Below are 21,278 nucleotides of genomic sequence, written 5' to 3' on the forward strand. Positions count from 1 at the left end.
AGACAGAAAATGTATTTCTGCTTAACCATTTCTACCAGAAGGGGGACCAGTCCGTCTGCCGTAGATGGAGAGTGGCCGACGGCGAGCTGAGGCAGAGGAGACGCCAGGGTGAGCAAGCCGACTTTGGGTTTAGAGTTCGACTCCGGATCCGGGGACCAGCAGATCCAGCATTCCGCATCTTGCCGTGATCCCTAGGATTTTAATCATGCCTCTCTGTCTGTGTGTGAGTGCAGGCAGGCTGACAATGATTTCCTCAGTGATTACGTACAGAGCGAGTCCCTGCGGGGTAGGGGCCCCCTCTGGAGCCATCCTGATGGCTTTGGGGGCCTTGCTTCCATTTTCCATTATTATGTGGACTACCGGAGCGACAGCGCAGTCCAAGACCTTGCAGGTTTGTGATGAGGAGGGAGCTTCCATCTTCTCTCTGCTTCTTCATCCTCTTTTAAGAGCAATTTAGACGTACACTTAGATCAGATTCCGAACCTAATTCATGATTAGCAGACTGGAGTGAGCAAAGGAAGAGTCTATAATAGTTTTGATGCTGTTAGGTGGATATGAAGTGAAAAGTGTTATTATCATTTTTCCTCCTTTTTTTTTGGTTTTGTTGCATTTTTTTTTTTTGCACTCTCACAGGAGGCGTTTTGCTGATGTCTTTCTCACGCGGATGCATTTGAGATGAGATGCGAAAAGCAAATATTCCGCTTTTATTTCTAAACGAACATCATGCCTGCACGCGTGTGTGTTTTCCCGGCGAATGGAAGCGTATGACGGGGATTACTATATTCTCACACTTTTCCCGGTACCCAGCTCAACTAAATAGAGTCGCCTATACCGATCGGGGTAATTGGATTTTATAACATCCACCTACTCATCACAAAATAACAGCAAACTCGTGTTTAGACCGTACGGCAGGGGCTAAGTTGCATCTTTCTGTAATGGTAAAAAGGCAGCCGCGATTTCGGCCAGTGGAATTTAGCGAGACTATACCTTTAGAGTACCCCGTGTTATTCACATTATCAGACAGAAACTGAGCAACTTCAGCGTTTTTCTATAGGATGTCGCGCCGCAAGCAAGCTAAACCAAGATCACTGAAAGGTAAGTGATAAGCCTATGTTTAATGGCTTTCAGAACATTTGTATTTTTAAGGTGATGACAAGTCTAGACGAGCATGAACTTAACTTATCGCTCACTGAAATGTCTATCTATCTATCCCCCCCTTTCTTTTGGTTTTACGCATTTCGTAGTGTTCTTCCTGTTGTGTTGCGCATTAAACCGGCTGCATTTTGCGTACTGGCATCGGGGAAAAGCTGGTCGGCTACAGTTCGGACTGTATTGTAATGATAGTTGAAATGCAAGGGCAGGGCATGGATAATTTAGAGAGCAACAGTGCAGCGCGACGCTTGCAAACATCTGGATGTGTTAAAGACGCTCCTGGTCGGAACTTAAGCCGTTTGATGGAATGGGGTGCAGAGTCACGTGACCCCCCCTGTCTGAGAAACTAAAGGAGGAAACATTTTATAGCCTATGTTAGGGAAAGGGAGGGCTGTGATGTGTGTGTGTGTGTGTGTGTGTGTGTGTGTGTGTGTGGGTGCATGTGTTTGTACAATAGTTAAGAGAAATTAGAGGAGGTGTTGAGTGCTAATTGGACATGTTAATTAAAAAGTTGAAAACATCTGGATTTATCAGGCAAAGCATAAAAACACGTGAACTTTATGATGTTTTTATTTCATATCAAATCTCAACACATGCCAGGATATAGCCTTTGCTACACACCAGACAGTTTGTATGATTTTGGGGGTTTTCCCCCCTCTTTTTTGTTACTTTTTCTGTCTTTGTTAAAACCGTTGGACTGGTGGTAATTTGACCGCACATTAATGTCTGAGTGTATGTGTGTGATAGGGGGTGAGGGAGAGAGAACTAGAGACAGAGCAACATGCATGAAGACACATATACACACACGTATTCGCACATTACTTTTCTCTGTAGCATTTTGGTGGGGGGGCCGCTGGGTTTTGAAGGTTGAGCTCCAGTTCATCTGGCAGGCATTGTATTTTGCTCAGCAAATAATTGTCCACTATTTCACATTCCCAGCTTGTGGTCTGTGGACCCCTTTCTCTCTCCCCCTCTCGTTCTCGGAAGTCTTCATCTCAAAGGAAGATTACATGGTTTGCGGTAGTACATTCATGCAGCCACCATTTTAAATCAATACCCAGGAGAGGGTGGAAATGTGAGTGCATGCACATGTTAAAATTGTCATATTCTGTTTCGAGACCTGCTTTGCTCTTTTCTCCGTAAACAGCTCTATCCAAAGATTCTCTATTTTATCAGACCAGATTGGCATTGGCTACCCTCAAAAGAGGCATCACTTAGATTTAATCGTTTCCTGCAAGCATGCATACATGCCTACATGCTACAAGTGTGTGTGTGTGTGTGTGTGTGTGTGTGTGTCTGTGTGTGTGTGTGTGTGTGTGTGAATTCAGAAGAACATCTGTCTAGATTAGTGTACATCTATATGTGTGTGACAGAGAGGGATAGTGAGCGTGTGAATCGGTATGCAAATGCAGTCAAGAGGGATGATGACATTGTTTTGTTATTGTCAGTAAAATTGGAACTTGGAAAAATGTGCTTTCATGTCCTCATACCGACTGCTGAAGCGGAGCAGAAATGCAGATACGTCATAGATATTTCCCTGTGTTGGATCTGACCCAAGGAAGGCCAGACAGATGTTATTTATTGTTCTTTGTCTATCTCTATCCTCGGGGACAGAGGTACACTTATACAGATGTCCACAATAACTTCCCGGTCATTGAAAAAAAGTTTCTTAACACTATATTTTCCACTATTATTTACAGAAGACAGCAGTTGTCATTTTACTTGGAGACGTTTATATTTTGTAAAACTAAAGTGGCATCTCTAAATTTGTGGCACCCCATTTGTTTTTTATGTGTCCTCATGTGCGTGCACGTTTGTGAGCCTGTGTTTGCACGCACTGTATGTTTTCACAAACAGAATGCGGTTGCGGAGCTCAGGTTTTACTTTTTATAGGTTGTCTTCTGCTGACTTGAGGCAGTGGTCAATGTGGATGGTGCTTTTTTTGCGCAGAAAGAACACTTTGTTCTGTGGAAGGGAAAATAAATAGAGGTGCAGAGAGAACGGGCATCGTGTGCAGCGTTTTAGGGGCTGGTGTGGATAGTTTGGACATGGCGTGTATGTAGAGGAGATGAGAAAATAATGCTGTGACAGTTGGCACTCTTTTTTTCCCCCTTGTGTACCCCCAACACACCCACTTCCTCAGTATTGGCTGCTTGTGGGAGTCAGAGGTTATGTTTTTGGTCCCATCGAGGAAAAGGGCAACATTACAAGTCCCGTTTCAATTAAGTCTGAGAGACAGATCCAGCTACGTTATTGCTTGGGGGAATAAATGGCACAGGACAAGACCATACATCATTCGCTTATATGCAAACACTTCACCCTAGCCACTGACATTTACTCAATCCTGAGCCTTCTACATTTCTCAACTGTAGGCACATTGTAATTTTATTTTGATGTGCAGAGGCTTTGGGTCAGCACATTGCCTCACTCAGTGGTGAGCAGCGAGGAAGGAGGATCTCACTCCAAATCCTGCATGTAGCGTGTGATGACTGCCACGTTGCCTGTCCTACAGCACTTCCTGAATAATATGAGGCTGGGTTGATATTTTCATTTGAAGCACAAATGACAGTCTCAAGCCTGATGTGTTTATTGGCTGAGGAGGAAGTTTCCAGGTCCGTCATCCGCATATATAAATACATTTTCTGCGCCATTTACTTTAAGCATAGGGGCTGTCATGAAATCAGCGCTGTGTCATGTACACCTTAAATATTTGATGTTTCTGAGGAGCTGAAATTTGTCGCCACATGAGTGAGTTTTCCTTGGCTATACATGAAGGAAATATTATTTTACACTTTAAATATACACCCCTCCAGAACAGGATGATTTCGGAAGTCTGTGAAGGGCCTACTGAAAATAAAGTTAATATGATACATTAAAATATCTCTGCCAGACTTGAAGCGCATTTTTATTTCCCTTAAAGTCAGGAGAGTAAAACTCCTGTTAAATTTTGAGCGTGAAAAAAACCAACTAAAATAGGTATTTATTTATGTAAAACCCACACTTGTGCTAATTTGAAGCTTTTCGTTTCGGAGGAAGGAAACTTGAGCATGCCCGTTCGGCCCAGAGATGCATAACGACACCCCCCCCCCCCACACACACACACACACACACACACACACAAACACACACACACACACACACACACACCAAACACACACACACACACACACACACACACACACACACACACACACACACACACACACTCTCTCTTTATGAGCATGCCTGTATAACAAAAAAAGTGTGATGGCACCTTTAAGCTCAAGTATATTTGTCGGAAGCTACTCAAAAAAAAAAAAATACACACTGCATTTGATATGTTTAATGTTAAATGTAATAAATACATCTTCTGAATTTGAACAATTAATAACAGACCATGTCCCAATCATTTCTTTTTCCTCCCCTGTTAAATTGTCTATTAACAGTCGCGTCATTCTTAGTTGGTAGGAAGCTGCAGTATTCCAGTCTGTTCACAATTAATGATCTGTGGCATAACACCCATTAACACTTTTTTAATGTGACACAAAAATATGGTTAGTATTATCATTAAGGAAATTATGATGGAGCCGTGGAAAAATCCCATTAGCACGGCTGTCAGTGCTCTTGACATGCGGCTCAGTGTGTTGGACTGGGTGTCGCGGGAGCTGGCCGATATCTTTTCTTACTCCATGGCATGTGTCTCTCTTGTTGTCATGGATTGTCTGCCACATGGAGAAGGAGTTCTGATTCTGAGACAGTGTTTGATTTCCTCCACCGCTGCAAATTAAATGATACATTGCTAGGCTTATTTGCATCTGTCTCTTTTCCTGTACGAATGGCATAAAAAAAAATTTGCAGGCTAAAATTGCAATATTTGCATAATTGATTCATGCCATCTCTGTTATTGCTACTAGTGGAGTTCATTTGGTTTTGCTCTTACGATTTGCTTAAAGTACGTGGCAATATATGAAGGATTACAGATATTACGTAACGTGATTAACATGCTCCTCTATTGCAAATTATTTATGACACTAATCACCAGTTCAAATATTGCTCATTAAGAAAGTTATTCATGTGCAGTGTGTGTCCTCCTCCCTCCCTTCCAAGCCCTAATTGAGGAGGGTTGACCTCTTGACCCAAGCTAAATTGAGTTGTAGTCCCTGTGGCGAGCGTCTCCTTCTCGGTCAGTCAGGGCGGATTACACAGCCATTGTGTTCGGCTCTGTATCGTCCAAGCTGGCTGTAACCAAGCAGATGAGTCACGCATATCCAGGAACACACTCAGGCTTTTTTTTTTTTTTAATGTCTGAGAAATGCTGCAAGATGCATAAACACACAAATACGTGGCAATCCACAAATGAAAGCAAAAAAATGTGCAGTAATCATACACACACTTTTGTTTGCATATATACGCGCTCTTCACTATTACACAAAATTCATTTTTTTGTTAGATTAGGAAAGGTCCAAGCTGCTGAGAGTTTGTCTTATTTTGCTCATTCATGTCTATTAAATCATTAGTTTTATGCAGGTGTGGTGTATCATAGGCTTTGCATACAGTGATCAATCAGTTTTTTGTTGTTGTTTTTTTTTATTTTGTATCCTTTTGTTTGTTTTTTTACTTTGTGTTAGTGTTTGCTTGTTTCCTTCTTGTTCTGCTCCCCCTGTAGAAAATTAATTCATCCCTAAAAAGGAAATGTCCCGTCTTTGGGGATTGTCACTCTCAATATAATGACAGTTACTCTTCGTTGTTTTGTGTGTGGCCAGTGTGTTAATTAGTGGCCTTTAATGCGGTGCCACTTGTTGTGGGATTATGTCTTTCCTGCTCCGCATTTTGAAAATCAAAGGAGCAGTGCTGAAATGGTCCCATGTGTGTTTGGTATTGTATCAACAAAACCTATCAGCATGATTACACTTTGTCACAGACTGAGTGATACACTGCATCTTGTCAAACATTAATTAACTGATAGTGGTGATGCATTAACAACAGTTTTATTCAGTTGAAGTTATTTTGTCATGAAGTGATCATGAGCTTCAGAGGGTTTTAATTAATACTGTCCAGCTATTTGTATTTGTACTGCTGTTGATCAAATATCCAGCCAGTATGACGCATCACAGGAGTCTGCCTTTACTTGACAGCCCACCCTCTATGATCGCTCCTAGCTAGCTATTAATTATCGAGAAGACAGGTGCAAATGAGAAGCACTTGCACTGTGATGGACAAAACTTTTAATACGTTCACAGTGGTGACAAATAAACACAAACCGCTGTAATGTTTAAGTTCTTATGGCATTGTGAAATAGAATTTTCTGCCTGAACTCCCTCATGTCACCAACAGGGACGGTAATCGAAACAAAAACTGCAGCTCTCACCACCAATCTCTGATAGAACCATGGGGGATTTATTAGGACCCCCATCCCTAGCCCATTTAAATGATCCTAGATGCAAGGCGCTCAACAGTGCTGGAGAAACTCATTAAACTCTCAGGGCGTCAGTCACTAAGGCCTCCTTTAACAGGACAAGGCTTCTGTGTTGACTGATACAGTCCTCTTTGGTGGCTCCGAGGGATATACCTCCATAGTGTCCTACTATGTCTACCTCATCACTTTTAATTGATTTTGCTAATGAATTTCCAGACCCATGGAAGTTTGTTTGGCACAATTTCTATGTACATCAATTATAATTGTTACTAAGGGAAATATTTCCCATCTGAAATTGTCATATGTATGTATTGAGTAAATAGTGGCATTTCCTTAAAGAGGTTATTCTGGATAAAAGCTTCTCAGGAATTCTCAGTTTTGGCTGGACAAGGCCTGACAGCGAACCATAGTTGCTCCGTCGTTTGCCATCTTCATAAGAAACAGCTCAACACTTTCCTCTTCATTTTTCACTGAGGTTTGACACCCTGCTTGACACTGACTCTTGCTCCCCTGAGGGGGCTTCTGCCACCATAGGATCCTGCCTTAATTATGCAAAGTACAGGATATTTTGTGCGATTTTAAAAGTGCGCCAGTTTCTGCTTTGGCAGTCACTGCCACACTCCCCTACTGGGAGGTCCTGTCAGACTCCCCCTTCCTCTTTGCCCAGGAAAATGAAAGGCTAGAAAGAAAAGACATAATGGAGAATGCATTTCAACTGCAGGGGTGGAACGCAGAGGCGTAAGAAGTCCTCAGCGAAACCCTCATTTTACATAGAACAGGTGGGAGACTCTTTTGTTCTCTTCCCGCTGTTAAAATCCATTTCATTTCTTGTACTTGATATGCCACAAGGAACCCTCACCAGTTCCAAAACAGCTCCAATGTAAAAGATTTCTACCTTTCACTAAACAGAAGTTGTTTTTCAAGGCCATGCTGTTGTCAAAAAGTCAAAAGTGGTTTAGTTACCATTCACTTAATGAGCGAATTTCAGTGCAGATCAAGCTGTCATTTTTTTGTCAGCCATCCTGTTCAAGAACAAAAGCACTTTGCAGCTGCTTTGCTTGTTATGACACATGCATTTATGTTTTCTTTGCATTTACTTTTGGATCACAGGCAGCTTTAAGAAAGTTCATATATTAAACTGGAATCTACACATGTTTTGATACTCATCTAATTTAGCTAACCAAGGCACTACACAGCCTTCTCACTAATGTAGTCATCAAGGTGTTTTTTACTTGGTCACTGTTGATGTTGGGAGGACGTTTCATGGGAGACGTTCATAATTCATCACGTTATTACCCAGTCCAATATGTTATTTACGTGGGTGGCTGTTTACCTTGTTGCCAAACCTCATACATATGAAAGGCTTGTGTGGATTCCCAAACCACAGGTTGAGCTGTCGAAAGCTGTTGAAATCTCTTGGAGTTTCTATACAGAAAATCTCAATAGTAAATAATAAAAAAGATAGAAATCTCAATGTGTCTAACTTGTTTTTCACTGTTAACTGTTTCTTTCCCTCTTTTTCTTCCCCTTCTCTTTTCCTGGCAGTAGAAGACAATGTGACAGAGGACCAGCACAGTCCTGGGCAGACTGCCATTCCAAGCGGTAATGCTCCATTTCATATTTCATCATTTTCGGCTGGAAAGTGGATCATGTGTGTGTGTGTCTGTCTGTAAAATCTTTGTTGGGTTCAGGATGATATGAACTATGTATTTCCTGTTTTTGAGGTTTTCATTCTGTAAACTGCATGGCGGCATTTGTGAGAAGGGCTGAGCAGAGTAGCTCTTCTTTGTTTGTGTGTTTGTGCGCATGCATACATGCAGGTGTGCTTATAGCTGTCCTTGTGTTTCTGTGTGTTCTTGGCATTTTTTTAGACTCTTTGTTTCCCAACCCACTGTATGATGTAGAATAGAGCTACCCAGATGAATGTGTCCTGTCTCCATGCGTGCCATTCACTGTGGCCCTCCAGGAACAGAGCGGTAATTCAGGTCAGGCTAGCAGAAAGCCCCCTATGAATGAAGCCTGCTCCTGATGCACCACACTGTATATTTTCATTTCATTTGTCTCTGGTAAAGGTTAAGTCTCAGGCGTGGTTATTTTAAACCCGATATGGATGGTTTTGCTCAGCAGGCTAGGGACCCTGGGTACTCCTAGGCTGCCACATTAGTCCAGCATTTACCCATAGCCTTTGAGTGCAAAAAACAGGAGGATGCACTACTATAACGGGCCTGGGCTTATCTCAGCTGCTTATGACTACACTATTATTGTTTCAGTTTTTTGTTTCCTATCTCTGAAAACCTAGGCTTCACGCTGGTATTTAGGGGCAGATTGGTTATTCTTAAATTGCAGAACATTTAAACGGAGCAGACTTCAGACATCCTACAGTCGATGGCAGTTCTAAGGGGGCATAAGGACAGGCCAGTGCCCCTGTAATATTAAGCCTGGATCAGATACGCCGCGGGTCGCCCTACATAGACTTTCGCTGAGATGCCTTAGCGGGCTCCGTTTAAAGCTAGATTGAAGGAATGTAGATATTGGAATATCTTATGAAACTTGACAACTTAAGACATAGCTACCAACCATGTCATGTTAGCTTGCTAATGATTACTATATAGGCTATATTGTGGTCAGGGAAACATTTTCAAAAGGGTCCCTTGACCTCTGCCCTCAAGATATCTGAATGGGATCTATGGGTACACGAGTCTCCCCTTTGTCTCCCATTTTGTGTCAAAAACCATGTCGTTTTTGTAGTATAAATGTGTGTTTTTTCGTTTTGTTTTTTTTCTGCATACTGGGGTCCCTTAACAGTCTTGGAATTGCATAAATTGAGTCTGACTGGAAAGCTGAGACACTCGTGTATTCAATGAGGCCAGTTGTATTCATGTGTGATGATGTTCCTCCCTGTAGTCATTTCATTGTAGTGAGACCATTTTTTGAAACTTAACCCCAGTGTATAAAATGACCTGTTGTAAACTCTAGGATAATCACAGCCTCATGAAACATTACAACCACAAACTAGAGACCCAGGGCATTCAGGGTTTTTGGTACCCTAAAATCGCATGTAGCCCCCGGCCTGCAAATTCCCAGCCCATCTCACCCCTTTTTTTTTTAAATGGTCTTGAACTGCCAATGCATGTGCTGTTTCAGATCTTTGGTGTTCTCCATCATCCCTCTCATGTGTTTCCGATTGACCCTTTAGTGTGTAATTGATCAGATATGGCAGTAAATATTTCCGCAACATTTTTGTTCAAATGAGATATTTATCTGCTGCTGAGTTAATGCGTATTGATAGGCATTGGTGGGTGGTTGTGTGGAAAGAAACCACCTCCTCGGCCCCTCTAACCCCAGCTCAAGGGATGAAGGACTGGGCATAAAAGGCAGACTTGCCTTGGAGACCCCCTGTCATCCAGAGCCAAAGTAGAGCTAATGAGTGTGCCTGATTACAACGACCCCCTCAGACACACGAATCTCCCCTCTCCCCAGCCCTCCACCACCTCTATCTCCAGAGTGAGGGGAGACAGCAGCCACATGATCGATGTCTGCCTGTGGAGAAATCAGGAGGGCGCACAAATTAATTTCTCACTTTCCTCATTTGACTTCATCTGACTGATTTATTTTTTAACCCCCTCTCAGGATGCAGCTTGACAAATGGTCAATGAGGAAAAGGGTTGTTTGTGGTGGTAAACTTTTAAGATGCTTAGAGATTTCCCTTGCTATTTCCCAATTTGTCCCCTCCAACTTTTGTCTTTACCGTAACTGCAGTAATTCATATCCAATTCCACTGCCCAAACAAGCCCCTTTTAACATCATTTAAAAAGCAGTGAAAATGCTTACCTGCTTTTCATGCATTTGCCACTTTGACGGACAAGGCCACAATGAGATTGTTATACCCCTGACAAACGAAGGGCTTAGTCAGACATGGTGTCAAGATAAGTATGACCCCCAGTTGTGCTCTTCTTTGACTCTGCAAGCGTTCTGCTTGCCCTGCATCCCGTCTCTTATTCATGTTTGATATGTAGCAGAGGAGAAATGCTAACAAAAGAGGCCTGCTAAAAGACAGACAGTATTATGCATAGTATAGAGGGGCAGGAACAGTGTGATATCTGAGATTTAATGAGGCAGTGCTCTTTTTTACCCAGAGAGTGTCGAGCAGGCTTAAGATCTGCAGCTTGGCTTTACCACTGCGCTGCCTGTGTGTAATTATAACCACATGCTCCGTGCTTTTTCTTCTCTCTTATATATACATCCCTTTCTTTTTTCTTTCTTTCTGTTTTGCTCTTGGCTATGTCAGATTGAGGCTGTTTTTTGGAAGAGGGTGTCAGCTCTGTCAAAGCGGAGTGGACTGAGGCAAATAGAAGTGTTCTAGAGATCTGAAGGGGTGTCTGGGTGGCAAGGTGCCGTAGAGTAGTGTAGCGTAGTGGTGCGCGGTCCTGAGACGCTGGCTCTGGCTGAGGTTGAAGCTGCCCACAGATCAATGTACTGCAGGGCTCAGTACAGCAGGAAGAGGAAAGGACTCTTTCACTCCACCACTTCAGAAAATCATATTCTCTATTATTCATTTCCTTTGATGTTTTACTGCACTAATGGCATAGCAAGGCGCTCCGTTCAATATTATCACTCCCTGTGAGAGAGCGAGTGAGACACTGTGGCAGAGAGAGAGAGAGAGAGAGAGAGAGAGAGAGAGAGAGAGAGAGAGAGAGAGAGAGAGAGAGAGAGAGAGAGAGAGAGAGAGAGAGAGAGAGAGAGAGAGAGAGAGAGAGAGAGAGAGAGAGAGAGAGAGAGAGAGAGAGAGAGAGAGAGAGAGAGAGAGTGAGAGTGAGAGAAGGAGAGCATTTGGTATGTTCAAATGTTGTTTTCTCAGTCAGCTGCTTTGATTTCCATTATTCTTTTTGTCTTCATATCTTTCCTTTTTTGGTATAAAGATTTTAATGGTGAATGATGCCGTCAGTATACCTGTGATTGTATGGGCTTATGCCTTCATGTTGTGCTCTCTGCGTTGTCGTCAGTGTGTGTTCTTTCTTCTCGTAATTGTTTTGCACCTTTTTCTGTCTCTGTGCTACTGTTTTCTTTATCTCAGCCTGCATCATACGATTTTCATATATATACAGCATGTTTATTTTTTTTTAAACATATAATAAGGTGGGAAATATTTGTCTGTCAGCGCATCACTTTGAGCTTGTAATGTGTTAAGCGTTTTAAGAGAAATTTCTTTTGACAAACTCCTCTGTTAATTTACTTTGAAATTTAAAATGCAGCAAGATATTAAACAGCAATTAGTCCTTAATATGAATCTGGGGGGCTTGAATAAGATTGCATGCATCAAACATGAACACAGCCCCTACCCCATGCAAATTCTTGAGGATCTTTAACAATCTGGCAAGTGTCAAGCGCTCAGCCACGTTGTCGGATCATGACATTCTTTAATGATGGGGGATCAGTGGATGTGACGGTCTAAGTGGAGAGCCCTAAATCCCATCCACACAGAGGAGGATACACTCGGAGGCACATGTGGCATTAGAATGTAGTGTGACCTATATATCGCGGATGCTCGGCAAAAGTTTTAGATTTTTAAATAATGAGGTGCCGACAACCGTGTGAAGGTTATTCAATCTTAATGTCCTCCTATTTCTGACAGCCTCCCTCACTCTGATAAAGGAGCACACTCACCTTTGATCAGGCCTGCCGACATGTGTCGACAGAAGCTGCTTGCTGGTTAAAATAAATTCTTAATTCGTACTTGGGGTTGGGTGGTTGTAGGGTGGGTTTGCCGGGGAGGGGGGCATCATAGGATCAGGATCTCTGGGAAATGATGGGGAAATGAGGATATGGGTAAGCTGGTAATGATGTTTTCAGCGCCATGGTCTTTCATTGCACAAAGAAAGATGCTAGATCCTGATGGAGCTACACACACTGTATCTACAGGCAAGTAAGAACATAGCCCTCAGTGATTTCACGCTATTTCTTGTTCTATGCCTGGATTTGAATGAATTTTGGTTTAAAACACTGACATCCATCACATGTGGCAGTTCAAGTACCCAACAACAACGTTTCTGTATCTCTTTTCCTTGTCCTATAGGCTGTCAATATTTTATTTAATCTTTAAGCTTAAAGTTAGACATAAAATCTCCAGCGAGGTTGGGTTCATGGTGAGAGTTAACTTTCTACATCGTAACTCTATTGAGTGCAGCTCGGCCCGACTCTTCACTGTACCGCATTAGCTCTTCCTCCTCCTCACCCCGTGGTCAGTGTCTCCACATATCTCAGTATGTGGGCCAGACAGTGGGGGGACGAGTGTAGGCTTCCCTGCTAGGTACCAAGGGGTCCCTGGTGGGGCTGAGGGACTAGAGAAGAGAATATCAATTAAAAGGTTATAAATATTTAAGAGCAGAATTATTCAATAATATAAGGGTGGGATGGACCAGGGGACTCTTCAACTCACAAGATGAAAGTTGTGCCATGATAAATGTCACTAGGCACCATAAGAGACAAGAGTGTGTATGATGGATGGACTCAGGTATTACATGGCTATAAAGATGTCAATCACCATTCAGATATCCACGTTCCATTAGTACAAAACTAAGTACCATAGTAGTACCATAAAGATTAAAAATGTGTCCTTTCAGTCAGATCTTCATTAAATTCCCCTCATGAATAACTTCTCAGTTCGAGCTACGATCATCTTACTTCGAGCTGACCTTATCAGAATATGGATCACCGGTAAACGTGTCTTCCCTCTTATCCTAACCTTCTATACCAACATTGTCAAGCTGATTAACAAAATTAACACGGCCGTCAAGCATGATGAAAAATTTTCAATATGCCACACATCTTCCCCCCCATATTCCACATGTGATTGTCAGCCATTCCAAGCATGTTGCTATTGATCTGCTGTCCAGCCTGTAGAGACTGGTAGAAGAGGATGTCCTGATCTGATGGATTACTCTATGAGGCCCAGAGGCACAGGAACCTCAGTATTGACGTGGGTCTTTAATCCCAGGGTTGGACGTGACCTTGCCGTGTCACCCCCCCCACCCACACACACACACACACACACACACATCGAACACACCCACTCACTTTCACCCAACCCCAGCCACCCTAAACGTGTAGTAGTTTACACTTCGAACAACGAATCATATTGGTGCACGGGAGGTCACTCAGCTCGTCCAAGAACCTAAACTTGTCACTCGAGACCAGAGAAAATGAGCAAGTGAAAATCAATTCACACATGCATAAAGCTCTTTGTATTTCAATCTCATAAATTTCCCAGTTTTTCTGAGTTCTTTCTTCGTCTGGTTGTTATTGTAGATCTGTTGAAACAATATGAGAGTATAGACTTAATATGAACACCAGAGTAAAATGCATTTGCACTCTGCACTGAGAAATGCATTTTTATTCAGGATAAGACATAAAATGTTTAAATGTTTTCTCTGACAGGACTGAGTTGTAATATAAGAGACATGAATGATTCATAAAGGTCTTTGGAAAAAGAATATCAAAGTCCACGGGCACCCTGTAAAATAAGACATGAAGTGTTCACATTTCAGTGCATATTGTGAATTCTGTGTCTCAGTGTGGATGAATTATAAGTCTATATTGTGTGGCTTTTGGCCACAGTCAGAAGTGTTTCTCCCCAGAGCAAGAAAGGCCTGCATCTGTGAGGATTGGGTTGGGATTTTCATTTTCTTGAAACACCTTCTGTTCTGGTCTGTTCTGCATGGTCCCACTGGGGACCACAGTGCTGATATTTTTAGAGGGCATGTTCCGAGAGCCTCAGTCGCCAAGAGGGAAGGACAATGGAGGGTGTGATGTTACATCAATACTTGGCGCAAGTCGGGGAAAGGAAAAAATCCTGGGTGGCCTTGATGAGTTCTGGAACTCCTTCCTCAAGGAATTTCACAGTTTCAGAGCACCCTACAGAAGGAGGACTTAAAATGGCTGCCCACGTGAATAGACACCCAGTATATATATGCAGTCACACCTGCATGCATCAGTGCCACACACACACCTTTGTCCTCACTGTTAAACGTGTGCAAAGCGAAAAAACAGGCCTCCTCATAACGTTCCCCTCCGGAGTTTCAGGACAAGCTAAGGAACACTTGCATCAGTAGGGCTTAAAATGGCTGCCAGTGAAATGCAAGAGCTCTTAGTTCTACCACACAACATCTTAACCAGGTTGGCATGAGTGTCTGATTGTAAGTATGGCTTTTTTAATCAGTCTTATTTAGAAGTGCAATGGTCACAGCAGGGGAGAACGAAGGCTGCAGGCCATTCTGTCTATTTAGGTCTATTTAAGACGTTGTTGCGAGCCAGATTTACTGTGCATCTGAGTGAAGATGTTTATGGTGCTGTGAGTGAACAATGCAAGGTTTGATTTGTTGTCTGAATATTTTAGCATCACGTGAAGAACTTCAGATTAGACTGGTATCTTGAAAGATGATTCCTAGTCGTGGTTCAGTCAGTCGCCCACCCCTGGCACTGCTGCAGCACAAAGCCAACAAGAGACAAAACTGCAGATGGATTGAAGAATATTGATGTGTGCGACCCGCGGCTGGCTGCGAGCAAGGCTGAATAATTTAGGGAAGTGTGTCGTGACGACAGCCTAACACACACCAATCTCAGTTTTGTGTGTCTTACTGTGCTACTCTCCATACATCCGCATTTCTGGCCCAGATGTCTTGATAATATGGCATGGTCTGTCTCCTTTGATAGACGCTGACTGATGCAATTTGGACTCACTGGCGGAATTTTATATTTCTTTGGTCGAGCCAAAACTGCAATCCAGGATTTATTAACTACACATATTCCCATCAGTCTAGTTTCATATACTGAAGTTTTGCTTGGGTGAAGCAGGGCAAACACAACGTAAAACCATTTCTAATAACAGAAGAGTGTGCACGCATGTGTGTATTAGATGAATGTGTGTATTAGATGTGTGTGTGTGTGTGTGTGTGTGTGTATGTGTATGTGTGTGTGTGTGTGTGTGTGTGTGTGTGTGTGTGTGTGTGTGTGTGTGTGTGTGTGTGTGTGTGTGTGTGTGTGTGTGTATGTGTGTGTGTGAGAGAGAGAGCATTGTGCCACCTTGTCTGTGTGTGGCTGTATATCTCTCACCCTCACCTGCCCAACAGTTCTGTTATGGCATGAGTGGTTGAGTTACAGAGGCCCAAATTGAACCTGCATTTTTATTACAGCTTTTATTATTGTTTTTATTAAATCCAGAGTCGACAAATCCATTTTATTGTCACCCAGAGGAAGCTGTAGTACCTCACTGTATGGGTCACCCCTCTGACTATGTGGTGCTGTCATTTCCTGTGGCTCTACAGATCCAGAGTGCGCCCTCGAGAGGGCGGCGGAGGATGGTGAGACCGGGCGCTTGAGGAAGAGGCAGCTCTCTCCAGAGGAAGGAGAGGAGGGAGAGGAGGACGACGAGGAGCCCGCGCTGCACAGCTGCGACAGCTGCCGGCAGGTGTTCGAGTCGCTGAGCGATCTCACCGAACACAAGATTAATCAATGCCAGCTGACAGGTAAACAACGTTCAGCCCACCGAGCCTCCCCTCCACTCTGCCACTCAGCTCTTCTGCTACTCCCACTCCCACTCTATGCCTTCACCAGAGAATATGCCACACTATGTGTTAGTACACTGCACCAAGGGGAGCACAACACCAGACTACCAGTTTCCTTGGTAAATATCCAACAACACACACACAGGCCTCACACACATAGCACATTATTTCTATGTGCTGTACATCAATATCTACAGGCCTGACGTACAAACAGGCCTCCATGTGTCCTTATAATAGATCATTGTAGGCTACAGTATACTGTATGTATTTATAGCATGTGCATTGTGTCCTTGCCTGTTTCAGTGTAACATTTTATACAGCACTATACTAATTTGAACATTTCACTGGAGTGTTACGTGCTGCCACAAAGTTCCACAGTAAGAAGACCACCAACTGGAAACAGATCGTTGCTCCAGGAAAGTCCCTCAGCTGGTCCCAATGCTAGCTAGCTTCAGAAGTAATACCTAGCGGTACTGAAAGAGAAGGATGCCATTGGCACACTGTGTCATTGACCTGTTGATGGATGAATAGGGCTATAAATATCATGACAAGGTGGCAGACAGAACTAATGATGTGAACTGAAGGTTTCCATGTGCTTCTCCTGGACTTGCTGTCCTCCTTTACGCATCCTGATGGGCCCACATTGAGAAACACTACCTGACACACATTTCCTTATGTTTGGGCAGGTCCCCTGTCTCTTATCTTGATCAGAAACAGAACATGAACAGGTTCAAATGTAACCATCCGGTTTCTGTTGTCCTGCAGAAGCTAGAAAAGCCTTATGCCGTTATATTGTTCAGGAGAAAAGAAGCGTAGTCTTTCTTTTCTGTTTACATTCAAGCCCAGTTTGATTTCATATTTTACAACCCACAACCAGCAAGCCACAAATTATAGGGTAGATATCCCACGAGTTTTACAAAGATTTTCCATTAACTGTAAGACAGTCTCACAAACTAAATACTGACTACTTTGTGTGTGTGTGTGTGTGTGTGTGTGTGTGTGTGTGTGTGTGTGTGTGTGTGTGTGTGTGTGTGTGTGTGTGTGTGTGTGTGTGTGTGTGTGTGTGTGTGTGTGTGTGTGTGTATGTGTGTGTGCGTGTGTGTGTATGTGTGTGTGTGTGTGCGTGCGTGCGTCATGAACCCCCTTGTCCTTAGTTTAAGCAGAAATGCATGTATGTTCACTGTAAGAGTGACTTTGTATGTGCAGGTGTGCTTGTATAAATATATGTTTGCCTAAGGTGTCCTCATGTGTGTGCAAATTCGAAGTGATGCTCAGCCGCCTAAAGGTGTGAAAATCAATGCGCTATTCACGTTCACATTACCGTCATCCAACAAAAGCATTCATCGGTTTGAAGAAAAAGTGCAGAACCTTCTGTCACCCCCCCTTCAACACTTAATTCCATCAAGCCGGCATTGATTTGGGAGCAGTGTTTGGGGAACCTAGAAAATAAAAACACAAAGGGTATTATTTAAATCAAAGGGGGACATGCTCTAACATTGAATACAGATTATCTTTGAATAATACGTATGTGGTGGTGTAATATTCAGTCAGTACCATTAACAGTAGTGCATTTGATTCAGTGGCAGGCCTTTTATGTTCAGCATCGCTGTAACATGGTCATGACTGACTCAGCCATATTTTTCAATAATTAAGCCTGGCTTTTATAAATGTCAATCTTACGGACAAATAACTCTTAATTGCTCAATGATGAAAAAACTCAGTTTGGATAAGAGCCCCCGCGGAAACCAAACAAAAGAATCTAATTGCCATTAGGGTATTGTGATTGCGCAGAAACACTCTATTAGTATTCAAACACAGTGGGAGAAAAGAAACTTCTAGATGGCATACTAAGTACTTTGAATGTGTGTTTGTGTATTCTCTGGAATATGGGAAGAGATTTCCTATGTGGCATTATGTAGACATCCATGACCAATTAATCTGCCTTACATCAAGTCTCTACTCACAGATGGATCCTTTATTAGAACCATTTTCTAATCAACCACCAGCACCTGCTAAATCCTCCATTTTTACAATTTTAAATGTTTTATTTTCGGTAAACAAGTTGCAGAGCTTGACTGGAACCAATCCACATATGGTGATTTGCTTGCTGTTCCCTGACAGAACTCAGCTCTTTTTTCCCCCAGCTGATATCCCGTAAGCGTATACAGTGTATTACCAGAACCAGACATGCCCATATAAACCTACTACCTCACGTGTTTATTCTGGGTCTATGTTCTACAGTAAAATACAAGTTTCACCACAGGAGTGAGACAAAACAGACTAAATAAAGTCCAAACAGATTCAAGCTGCATGTTGACCACGCCCGATGGAAAGAGAGAAAAGAGAAAGATGTTACATGTCACTGCGATCAATGGCGGCCATTGTCTCCCCCCCGTCTGGCAGAGGTATAACACCTTTCTATGCACTTAAGCCGTGACCACTGCAGTGCGCTAAGGGAGCGCATGGGTATGGATTGCCTCGTGTCCCTGATGCGATCGGTGCTATTGATCGCGTTAATGCTGGACTGCGGAGGAAGGCGAGAGTCTGAGAAAGGGAGCGAGGGAGAAGGAGGGAGAGGGGGAGAGAGAAAGAGAGAGAGAGTGCTGCAGGAATGCATCCCCAGGGAGCCCGTCTTGGGCTGGGGCAGGGCTTCAGGAATGCTCCCCAGGAGATCCCAGTGAAGGCTAGGGCAGGGCTGGAAGAATGCTCCTCTAGAGAGTTGAGAGTGGAGGCTGGCTGGGGCAGGGCTAGAGGAATGTTCCCCCAGAGCACCCCTTTAACTCTGGAGCAGAAGTGGAGGCGCTCCAAGGGGGGGTGGGGGATGAGAGCGCAACACCCCCCCCCCCCCCCCCCCCCCCCCCGGCTCCAGGATGGCTGCGGATCAGGTTTCCGTGTGGGGATCAGCATCCTGCCGACAGGGCTTTAGGCTGCCCTGGGGAGGAGACAGGAGGCTGGAGGCACTGCTATTTCATAGGCCCTTCCAAAAACACTTCACAAATGCTTTGTCTCAGTGTATTGTCTGTGCACCCTTGTATTGTTACTTATCCTTCATGGAGAAAGAGAGAAAGTATCTACAGTTTGACTTTTGTACTCAGTTGGCATGAGACATGTTCATCTGCTAGATATGAAATTGAAGCGGTAGGCAAGGAAACATGCACTCAGACCTACTCGCCAAATACCTTGCTCCTCGGCTCATTTCAACATGTGTTTACTAGCCAGCCCACACTGTAAATAAAAATAACATATCTAGCTCAGAGTTTAATTCAAAATATTGCATTCTCACAGAGCCTTTCACTTTCAGATCTCCAATTCTGTGTCTCTGAAGGTATTTGACTAGCCTAGCGCACACATGGGCTGTCAGCCTGGTTGCCATTCTTTCATTACGGGTCCAGTTCCCTTGAGCAACACCTTTTCTTATGTCCTTCACTAGAGGAGGGGCATGGCTGCTCCCACCCCCAGAGAGATCCGTGCCCTGCTATTTTAACCCTCTGTGAGATGACCTTTTTAATAAGTGTCTTTCTCTGTTTTCCTGCCGGCCACTGTGCGAGCAAACAGAGCATGTCTTCTGCTTGCCTCAGATAAAGGAATCAATCAAAGAGGGTGCAACAGAGAGAGAGAGAGATAACTGGGCCATATATGGATTTATATTATGTAGATTTCCCCTTTCTTCTTCCCTGTAGACAAAGCAAAATGCACTCAGCTTCAATAAAATACATTTCAGATTTATGAGAAAAATACAAATGAAATATTAATACTCAGTGAGAAACAATAAGTTCCCCCCACAATGAAGAGGACCGTAATATGATAGAAATATTTTAGACAAATTTCTGGTATGAAAGTCTCTGTCGGGGCGATGGGGAACCAGACACATTTTTTAAAAACCCACTGATTTGTTTTTTTTTCTTTCCATTCCCAACCACGACCTGTTTGTTTGAAGTGTTTGAATTCATTTACATCAAGTCGTTGGGTCAGCAGCATGGAAACATTCAGTAATACCCTCAACTATGAACAGGCTCCTGGCAGGCCATGTTTTCTACTAACTGCTTCCAACAGGCTCCTATTGGTTGTACTGGGTTTTTTTTTCAACTAACTTTGTGTATTGATCCAACAGCTGCTTTGTGGCTGCCAAGAAGAATGTGCCAAACTGCAAAGACTTTATTTGCTTCAAAAGGGCTCACATAAGAGGAGAGCGTCATGAGCAAGACCTGATTAGCCCAACTCTGAGCCACTGCCGTTCATCAGAAATTCTGCTCTGTTTTTTGCTGGGGCGTCTTGCGACATCCTGGTACAAAGAGCAGCACACTGATTACAAGGCTTTGAAAGGAGGAGAGGCGGTCAGGGGAGAATAGCTACTTCTGGCACAACGCAGCCACTGAAAAGAGACCTCATGCTAGAGTGAGCTCTCAGAATTGAGCTTGAGTCTTTCCTGCGTGTATGTGTTTGTGTTGGGTGAGGGGGCATGTTCTATGCGAGTGTCTATGAGGAAGAGAAATAGGTAGGGAGAGAAAGAGAGGCAGAGAAAGAAAGGGAGTATTAAAGTAGATGTTTGACTCCACGGCGTAGCATCCCTGTGCGCTTCCTCTCTGTGCGACAGTGCCAGTAACGTTAACAGGAGTGTCATTAGGAATTCAAAGCATATGCCCTCGTGAGGACGCCCTCTTTCACTCTCCCCAGTGCTCCAAACCGCACACATTATGCACTGTATAAAGTATTTATTGGTCTTTGTCAGACAAAGACTGCATTTTCTGCAGAAACACAATCAAAATAAGAATAGAGTAGCCTGCTTTTATCTTTGTGTTTATAGCAGACATGACGATGGCCGACGCTACAACTCATATTCACATCCCCCTCTATTTAAAACACTTAGTCTCTCTTGTACTTGCTTGCTTAATCAGTCATCCGCTTATGCATGCAAACACACACACACACACACACACACACACACACACACACACACACACACACACACACACACACACACACACACACACACACACACACACACACACACATACACAAACACACACACTCGTATTATCGCGCACACGTGCAGACATGCCTACTCACAGCACCTGCATGCCTGCACTCTGCATTTTAGACAACACATAATTTATCGCCCAAGAGGGTAAACACATGCTGCGACTTCATCCAGTTGACCTCTTTCTTAAGTA

The 21,278-nt window shown here is 43.4% G+C and overlaps 1 protein-coding gene across 6 annotated transcripts in view; it reads left to right on the forward strand.

Annotated features, from left to right (window-relative positions):
- Nucleotides 1-267: 267 nt before the first annotated feature.
- znf521 (zinc finger protein 521) overlaps nucleotides 268-21,278 on the forward strand; it is a 93,328-nt gene continuing 72,317 nt past the window's right edge. For 2 of the 6 annotated variants that reach the window (XM_083928316.1, XM_083928317.1), the window contains exons 1-3: nucleotides 695-1,095; nucleotides 8,096-8,149; nucleotides 15,868-16,068. In XM_083928316.1, coding sequence (XP_083784442.1) covers nucleotides 1,056-1,095; nucleotides 8,096-8,149; nucleotides 15,868-16,068 — 295 coding nt within the window. In that variant the 5' untranslated portion in view covers nucleotides 695-1,055. Of the gene's footprint in view, nucleotides 392-694; nucleotides 1,096-8,092; nucleotides 8,150-15,867; nucleotides 16,069-21,278 lie in introns of those variants that run through there. The other 4 variants (XM_083928318.1, XM_083928319.1, XM_083928321.1 and 1 more) reach the window with 4 other exon arrangements.

The sequence above is a fragment of the Echiichthys vipera genome, assembly GCF_963691815.1.
Source record: "Echiichthys vipera genome assembly, chromosome: 15".
Classification (NCBI taxonomy): domain Eukaryota; kingdom Metazoa; phylum Chordata; class Actinopteri; order Perciformes; family Trachinidae; genus Echiichthys; species Echiichthys vipera.